This window comes from Curcuma longa, chromosome 13 (genome assembly GCF_044706935.1).
Source record: "Curcuma longa cultivar G26 ecotype Majalengka, Jawa Barat chromosome 13, ITB_CL_G26_1.1, whole genome shotgun sequence".
Lineage (NCBI taxonomy): Eukaryota > Viridiplantae > Streptophyta > Magnoliopsida > Zingiberales > Zingiberaceae > Curcuma > Curcuma longa.
Window position 1 is genome coordinate 9,415,304 of NC_133873.1, and position 9,823 is coordinate 9,425,126.

General features: G+C 41.9%; 1 protein-coding gene across 1 annotated transcript; it reads right to left on the reverse strand.

Annotated features, from left to right (window-relative positions):
- Positions 1–732: 732 nt before the first annotated feature.
- Positions 733–1,565, reverse strand: LOC141844581 (cyclin-U1-1-like). The gene is made up of 2 exons (XM_074732623.1): positions 1,201–1,565; positions 733–1,100 (listed from the first exon to the last, which is right to left on the reverse strand). Exons 1-2 carry the CDS (start codon positions 1,563–1,565, stop codon positions 821–823), a joined length of 645 nt encoding a protein of 214 aa, XP_074588724.1. The 3' UTR covers positions 733–820.
- Between the last annotated feature and the right edge of the window lie 8,258 nt (positions 1,566–9,823).

Genomic DNA, 9,823 nt, shown 5'->3' on the forward strand with positions numbered 1-9,823 from the left:
AAAAGGTCTATCGTAGTCCATTTTATGAGTTGCGATTAGAATTGATACATCAATGTTTTCATATGTGCTTTTCTTCACCCTATAGACACATAATTATCTTTGAATGAATCCTTTCACATATATAATCATATGTTGTGATCAAAGGAATTACATTCATCATAGTGAATTCGAAACTCTAGATTTGCTTTCCAAATTAATTTTCTTATCGTTTTCTCTCGACATTTTTTGTTCCTTTCTCAATCCTCTAGATAATCCATTTTATGAATATTTTGATACTCAACAATACAGTTCTAATGAATGAAATTTTATTATTTGACGCTAACGTGCACTCACGGTACAAGCATATCACCCCTCTGAGCATTTTGGGCTCTTTGAGTTTCCTATGTTGAACCCGACCTCTTAAGCTCTTCATTCTCTGTACAGCCCTATTACATGAGGAATTGCATGTATGTTACTTTCGCAGGAGGTTCTTCATTCTTGGCCAAGTCTTCTCTTTTCAACATCCAGCATGAAGGTAAATTTCCGATGCATCACTCGAGTTTAATTCAAATTTGATAAGATTTTTAATGAATTTGAATAAGTTTAATAAATAAATAAGATTGAATTCAATTAAGTTGAGCTCGATTTGGCTTGTTTTGCCACTTATGTTTTCGAGGAGAATTGCCGACGGCATTGTAAGTTAAACAAATTTTTATCATCAGTGTTGAAAAACAATGTAAAAATTATAAAATAAAAAATAAAACTCATGAGTCATTCGTTACTTTGTTCTCATCAAGGATTTGTACATGGAAGCCAACCAGTTTGCAAGAGGAAGGCATCTTCACAAATCTATAGAACGGCGATGCAAGGAAGAAGAAGAGAGTCCATTGGGAAAAACTTTCAGTTGGGTATTAATGATTTTGGTTGAAACGCGAGTCTCTACATCCATCGTCGTCATCAGTTTTTCCATATCCACATTTAGATGCCGACAATAGGTCTCAAACTCGCGCCAACCAACCACCAGGTTGAAGTCGAGCAAGAAGAGCAGCTCCAGTTCCATCCGGTTCAATTCTCCATTGGTCACACCTCCCACCTTCGCAAAGAATGCGTTGTTGCGATGCCTGTTCCGACGATTGCAGCGTAATTACTTGGAATCAGTTTTACAATGAACTACCTCGTCGATCGGCGGAGGAATTGGAGGATCATTATTAACGTACGTACGTGTCGTCGAGGAACTTGGAGGCGAGGAGGAGACCGGTGAGGACGAGGCGGTGGACGTTGCGCGAGACAACTGCAGAGCTCGGATGCTGGTGCGCTGCTCGGTCGATGTACACGTAGCTCACCACGAAGCACGAGGCGCTGCACCGAGTGTACCGAAGGAGCCGCTCCATGTACTTCCGTAGGTCGATCCCTGGCGGCTGCGCGCCACGGAACGCCGCGAGCCCCTTACTATTCTCCGACTCTGCCCCCTCCTCGCTGGCGACTAGCTCGTTGCGGACCACCATCCGCTCCAGCGCATGCGCCAGCGCCTCGAGCACGACGACCGCGGCTTCCGCCGCGTTGTCCCCGCCTGAAACGGCGTCCATCGGCGGCTCACTTCGCCGTTGACATGCACCGTGGATACTCTATATAGAGGGATACCGTTACGCGCCTCTGTTTTGCAAGTTCGGATTGGTGAATAGTGAATAAGCATCCTGTGGCTGTCTGCATGGTGACGAACAAGTGGTTCAGGCAGGTCGATCAATGGAGTTCATTTGTTTTGTTTTGTTTTTCCGGTGGAGTGGGAGAATTTGAGAGGGAAGAGGAGGATAAGGCAGCGGTGGTTTGATTTGAAAGGGGGAAGAATCGTGAGCGTGGGTCCCGACAAGTAGTTTTCAGAAGCTCCACCGTCGCGTCGTAACTATCTATCGCACGCGCACCATTAATAACCGGAATGCAGATGACATGGAGATGACATGGAGCATAGCTGTGCTCTCTCCGTCCTCTCGTCTATGATGGGACGCTGCATCTCCATTGTTACGTATTAGAACTCGCAATGCCGGTGATCCAATAGGTGTTTCGAAGTAAGCAGAATTTTAAAACGGATCAATTTACGAGGGAACGAATTAATCAATTAAAAATTTATCATGGACAGAGTAGATTGACTTATTAATTTGATGAATTCAAAAAATTTTAATACAATCTAATTCAAAATGGATTGCCGATTAAGTAGGTCAATCCATGAACTTATTAAAAAATTTAAAAATATTAAAAATTTTAAATTTGAATTACAGTTTAAATTGTTAATTTAAAATTTTTAAATTTGAATTGTAATTTAGACGGATCAAGTTCATTAATTCTTTAAATTTTCTATTTAAATTTTAAAATTTAAAATAAATAAATAAACTTTATCCATCCGCGGACCAACTCAAGCTCGCTGCGAACCAATCCACGTGGGTCTCGGGCCTAAGCAGATTTACTCATCTGAACTCATCGTAAAATGAATTGATAAAATTTGAATTCAATTATCTAAATTACTTAGTGGGACGGACTAGGCAGATTATATTAAGATGTTAGACTCTTTTTATCATTTTAAGATACAACGATTTTTATCCGGCAATAACAGCATGACAAATTATAAGAACTTAGACGTCACGCACCTTTCTCGTTGGATTCAGGGCATGAATTAAGTTGAATCAATTAAATTCTAACAACATAAAATACAATATAAAAAAATTAATATTTTTTTCCTTTTTGAGGTGGGATAATTCTATATCTATTCCCTTTTAATTTTTTTACATAATAGGTTTTTGTATGGACTCGGTTTAATAACTATTATTCATTTAAAATTATTTTTAAAAACTAAATATTTTAAAATTATCAATTTAAAAGATAATTTTTAATTTTCTGATCAATTTTTAATTTTATTGGACGAAACCTAATTAAATTCTCTTTTGAAATTTATTAGTTCAAAATCAATTTCTAACAAATTTATGGATAATCAAGTTTGCATGAAAATATTAAAGATATCATAAATATTATTTAGGGACAATCGTTTACCTAATCATTTATGAAATTTAATGGCATCCTTCTATACGATCATCTTATGCCCCAGAGTACAATGAGCAATGATATAGTCAGAGACACAATAGTTGAATCTCGACTTCAAAAGTTCTATTCTCCAATAGCGCATTTATCTATCGGATGCCTATAGTGCTTGAAAATCTAATATGTTGAGCTGTTAGGTTGCAGGCCGATTTATTTCTTAAATTTACTTAATAGTGGAATATAAGATCGGATCGTCTATCTTTGAATTAGTCGAATGGTAAGATTTAGATATCGGATTAAAAAAAATATATTATGTCATAGTGTATGAGTAGAAAAGAAAATGTTCAGTAGGCATTTAATGATAACAAAAAAGATATAGACTAGATTAAATGAATGTGAGGTGAGGTGGCCCCTCAAATAATGCATCGTGCGGAACAAATCCTTCTAATCACGTACCCTATTGGTTGGATAGTCTCTTTGTTGGTAGCGGACCCATCGAGTAATGCCCTTGAGTACCTTGCAGAGAGGTTGAAGTGGGTGCCACAACCACATCGGAGGATGCCCCTCGTTTTAACAAGGTATATTTCTTTTCAATTCTGATGTTGTAGCAACCACATGCTTAATAATACTAGTTAGGTACATCTAATTAGGTTTTACATTGTTTGGCTGAGGCATTGAGTCAAGTTTCATAACTACAATTCTACCCTTAAGAAAATATCTTTTCTATAGTAGACAACTATAACTTCTCGATTTACCTCTTCAGATTATGAGACTAATTGTATGAGACTATTAGGATGACGAATTCTATATTTTATTATAATTGAAAGAAAATGCAAATCGCTTTATGATCATTCAACTATCAACTAGTAGAAGTTGTTGGATCATGTATGATAACTTGAATAGAAATATCGTAAGATTGAAATTTTGTATAAAAAAAATATGTAGTGAATATAAAAGTGAGATACGCATATACGATCAATATAGTAGATAAATATAAACACCACGAAAATAATAAATAAAAATTATTATAGCAATTTTAGTATAATAAATATTTGTGATCAAATAAATGGTGAGTGAAGCTGGGCAAGAGAAAGTCCCTAAGCTGTAGGCTAGGCAAAGGGAAGTCCTGATTTGGAGGATCAGGCGGAAGTCCTGGCAGAGTCCTGAGTGCACCAGGTGAAGTCTGGGCAGGTCTAGGTGACCGAGTTGCAGCAGAAGTCTGGGCTGGTCTAGGTGACCGAGTCGCAACAGAAGTCTAGGCTGGTCTAGGTGATCGAGTCGCAGCAGAAGTTTGGGTTGGTTAGAGAGAACCTGAACCGCAGCAAAAATCCTGGGTGGCTAGGACAGAGTCGAGCACAAATCCAACAAGTCTGGAGGACTTGGTTGGCATGGATTCTCCAGAATGGAGTGGGTTAGGGTAACCCAAGATTTCGGTAGAAATCTGAACCAGACCCACTAGGTAAGACTTTAGGTTGTTGTATTTGCTTGCTTGTATGCTTGTCTTGCAGGAACCAGGAGCTGGAAGCAAGAGGGAAAAGCAGAGGTGAAGCAAGTAAAGTCAACTCAAAGTCAAGCCCAAAGTCAACTCTGGTCAAACCGGAGTTGAGTCGACTCAGATCGGGTTTTGAGTCGACTCAAACTGACGCAGAGTCAAGACTTATCGCCGTTGACGCCACGCAAACTGGAGTCGACCCAGAAGGCAAGTCGAGTCGACTCAGAGAGGATAGCGGGCGAAGGCGATAGAACTTTATCTGCCACATCATCTGGAGTCAACCCAGATAAGGATCTGAGTCGACTCAGGCGGGCTATAAAAGAAGCCTTCGAGCAGCAGCCAGAGATCATCAATTCTAACATCCGCCTTCCAACAAGAGTCGTTGCCGAACGTGAACGGGACCAGACGCTTGAACCGGGGAAGATCCAGGAGGAGTGCGCGGCGCTCAGGACTTCCAGAACGGCCAAAGTGTTTGCTTTATTTTCTGTCTAATTTCTAGTTCATTATTTTATTGTTATCTCTGGACTGTAAGACGGGTTGCTCCGCCTCCGAACGACGTTCGGAAAGGAGACCATTAGTGGACGGGCGCCTCCCGAATTAGGCCTTGGACGTACTAACCCTGGGGGGTTAGGAACCAAGTAAATCCCGCGTGTCCATTCCATCTATTTCTAATTCCGCTGCTCAGTATTTGTATAGTTAAACGAACGATTCGAGAAAAGGCGACACGCGCTATTCACCTCCCCTCTAGCGCGTATTCCGATCCTACAATCCAGAACTACACCTCCAAGTATAAACCGAAAACTAACATCGGAAACAAGACAGAATTTCACAACCAAATAAAATCCAAAAACCAACAATCCGAAAACACATGGAGGAAGACCAACTTCATCTTGCAGTGAGATGGAGGCAGTCTGGCAGAGCTCTAAGCTTCAATTAACATCCTTATCTACTACTTGAAGAGACAAAAAACCTAGGGTCTAGGTGGTGAGTATAAAAATACTCAATGGGTACTAGAATGAAAGTGCACAATATAACAAGGTATCAAAGAATATAAGCATGGATATCAAAAGGTATACAGTTTCAACATGATACTACAGGAGCAAGGTCAACACACCATATGATAATCATGTATGTCATGTCATACAAATGCAACAATCATATATAACCAAGTGCATAATCATATAACAACAAGTGCATTAAGTATAAATGCAGTAAACAACTAACAACAAATGTATGCATGGTCACTATCTGCACTCGCCACCCCCAATCACCTAACCTGTGCAGTGAACTGGGGCGCCAAACAGGACAACTGCACACCCTCCAACAACAGACCACTACACGTGAGTGGGGAGTGGGAAAAATATCACCGTCTGCCGTCAACATCCCCAGACACCCAACCTGTGCAGTAAATTAGGATGCACAGCAGGAATCATCCGCTCCAACAACAGACCACTACACGTGAGGGGGAGGGGCAGTCTTCAGAAGAGCTATCTAACTAGTCCTGGTAGCATCCAACCTGTGCAGTGCTATAATGCTCTCACCCAACCCGTACAGTGAGAGTTAACAACAACAACATCCATAATGCACAGTTCAACACATATCTACTACAACATCAAGATATGCACAACATCAATCATGATAAGCCAACATAGATAAACAACAATTAAGAAGACTGTGTTGATGATGAACAGATTATATCAAGGTCAACGGTAAGTGTCAAGCAACGAATTAAGCAACAACTATAAGAATAGCAATAGAATAATCATGCTCTATGAAAAGAAGACCTATGTTGACCAAGCACAGGAGTACCCACCTGATTGACGAATCATCGCAATAAAAACCCTAATATAATCTTCTGTGTATAGCAGGATCAACAAATTAAGGTCCTGTAAAATAAAACATCCTCTAAATATTTTATTAAATTTCTCTCAAAAAAACCCTAGTCGCTTCTAACTCAATTAAACTTCAATTACCTCAAGTTAGCCTAAACCGGATCAAATAGGATCAACACAGGTCAATCCAACTGATCCACAGATTTAGTACTAACTTACCCAATTAAATTGATTCAACATGACTCGGTTAATTTAAGCTAACCTCTTTCCAAATTAACCTCAATTAATTAATAGATTAAATATCAATTATTCATACTAACTAACTTGTTAATTAATTACAAATAATCCAATGTAAATCAATTAATAACTTAGTTATTAATTATTTATCTAATTAAATTAATTTCCTTGTTAATTAGGCATAAATCCTAATTAAATAAACCAAATAAATGCATAATCCTACGAAACCCTAATTCCCTTCATTCTAAAAATCTCACGAATCTAACCTAACCACCACCTAATACACCAACAACTGCATCTGATACCTCATGGATGGGCATCTAATCATTCTTATCCAAAGAAGATTCATATATGTGATCAGGGCTAGACATGCTAAAATGAGTCGATTGAATTGATGGATACCGTGAAGAAGATCCCTTAAATCCGAATTGGAAAGAGAACAGTAAGGTTGTTTTCCTCCCAGAACTAGAAGGAAAGGGGTATGTGTTGCAAAATGGACGGACGACTATAGGCACAAGATGAAGAATCATAATGCAGCAAAGGACACAAAATCAAATCCACCACTCAACCAATGATCCTTATGGTTCAGATAGACGAGCTAAGCCTGCTTGTTTCGTCCCAAAACTCATAGATGAGATGCGAGCGGGAGGAAGAGTACCGGAGTGGGTATGCGGGCGACTGGAGGACGCTAGCAATCGGCGGCGATCTGGGCGGCGCAATCGTCGACAACTGGGCGGTGGGGGTGTTGCGCAGTGTCTCCACGCGGCGACAGTGGCGTCGAGCAGAGGAGGGGGATGGCTGGCGGCGGCGATCGGGGCAAAAGGCGCTGGCTCTCGCGGCAGGCGACGAGCGGTATTGGTTCAGGGCGGCGTCGGGCGGTGCTGGTTCGGGGCGGCGTCGGGCAGAGGAGGGGTAGAGTGGCAGAGGCTGTGCAGTAGCAATCGGGGCAGAGGAGGGAATTGCATGCTCCTAGGGTTCTCCCCACGACCCCCTTTATAGCCCCTCGTCCCGAGTTCTTCGTCGGTGGAAGCGGGTTGCGCGCGAGGGAGAAGGAGTCGCGGCTGTGGATCGTGTGGAGTGAGGGGGGGGGGGGGGGGGGGGGGCGGGGGGAAGAAAAGTCGCGAGGGAAGAAGAAGAAGTCGGAATTGGGCTAAACAGTTTCTTAACGGGCGACGGGTTAACGTTCACCAGATCCAATAACCATTGTCAAATGGACTGAGCTTTAATTGAGCTTGTGGAATGTTCCAATTAGGCTCACTTCATGGCTAATCGGGCTAGCTAATTGGGTCTCTCAATTGGGCTTCTCATTGGATTAAGAATTGATTTAATGGGTTTAAACCCAAATGAAACTCAATTCCATAATTACCTAGCCTTAAATAATTAACCTCCTTAATCTTTCTGGATCAATTAAGGTTATTTATAATTAACCCCTAAAATTTCTCATATCTAACAAGAAATCTTAGCAGGTCGAGTGCACCAGGTGCAAATCCATGCAGTGTTAGAGGATCGGAAAGCATGACCAAAGTCCAAGCGGGTATGGTCAGGAGGACCAGAGGTTTGGGTGGTTAGGAGGATCGAGTCCCGAACATGTTGGGATCGTCCCGGTGCAATGCGCGTGTTTTCACGTTTCAGAAACGTGCGCAGCGAAAATAAAATAAATAATTAAGACTAATTATTATCAACACACGCATGCATATAGGAAATAAATTACAAGTACAAGGCATGACAGAAAATTAAAATTTTTCTAAATAATAAATTATTCTAAACTGTATCTCGTTGATGACGTTTGAATGGTGTTGAATCAATCGAGCGGTCCTCGTTGAAATCCCATCTCTACTGATGATCCACGCCAAGCTCCCGTCTGGACGACTTCGGAAGTCACGAGTCGCACCATCGTCTTCGGTACTAGCCGATGATCGATGACGATCGAATCGAGAGGAAAGTCTTATTTTGGAAATCACAACAAAGTTTATCGCGATCATTCCAAGGCTTTCTAACTATCACTGAGAATTATATTCACGGTATAATTTTCGGTGGTCAACTATTGACTGCCGAATTAGGACAAACAGCCAACCGGAAACCTTTTCCGATAATGATGAAATATTTATCCGAAAACTTCACAAACTTTCGATAGTTAACTTACACACTATTTCTCCGATGGTTGAAGACGATTTTCAACAACAGAGAATACACTTACACACTATTTCTCCATCGAAGATGCTTTGGGAATAACTTCAAAAGACTTGTTCTCTAAACCAAAAACAAGGGCTCTCCTCATCCTCTCCCCGGCAAACAAGCTCTTTCTCCGGTGGCAAGAAAACCTAATTTCCAACTAAGGGAGAAGAAAGACTAAACCGGGCTAATGCCAAGAAGAAAGCAGGGCTCGGGTCTGCCGATCGGAAGATAAACCCATCGTCTCTGCTCTGGAAAATCCAGCGAAGAGAACCGGTCAATTTGAACAGTTGCTATGCTCTTCTCCACGCGATGGCAGAGAAGACCGGCGGCGGCGTGCAACTCCGGCAGCGGTGATCTCCCGAACATGGAAGCTAGGACGGCGATCTCCCAAGCGCGGCAGACGGTGAGTTCTCGGGCGCAGCAGGCGATGAGTTTCTGAGCTCGAAGGAGGTGTTGTCTAGAGCGCGGCTATCGGCGAACTTCCCGAGGGCGACTACCGGCAAGCTTCCCAAGCGTGACTACTGGTGAGCTCCCGTGCGCAAAGACAGCGAGCTTCCGAGCACAGAGACGGTGAGCTTCCGTGCACAGAGATGGCGAGCTTCCGTTCGCGAAGGTGGCGACGCGGCGCGGGAAGAAAGTGCTAGGCAACGTCGCTCCTGCTCCGCAACGTGGGAAGGAAGAGGAACAGAGGAAAGCCTCGGTGGTGTTCACGGAAAAAAAAAACCATGAAGAAGACGATGAACAGGAGCTATATACGTGATCGCGCGATTCACGTTATTTTTTAAGGAGCTATAGTGTTAGGTTTTTTTTTCTTTGTTTTTCTGGCTTTCCTTGTTTCTCATGGCGGCTGAAAACCAAGAAAACCCAAAACCAGCAAACTTTTTGAACCGGATCAATTAGGTTTGGCTGAACCAAATCAGTTAAAACCCTAATACTGTAGCGAATCAGGTTTAATCTTGGTTCGCTTGGTTCACTAACCAAACGATCTCCGATTCGACCTCAAACCAGTTTTGTTCAATTCGTCTTCACAAGATGAATCTTCTCATCACATCCGTTCTGCCAAAATCTCTTCCATCGTGAA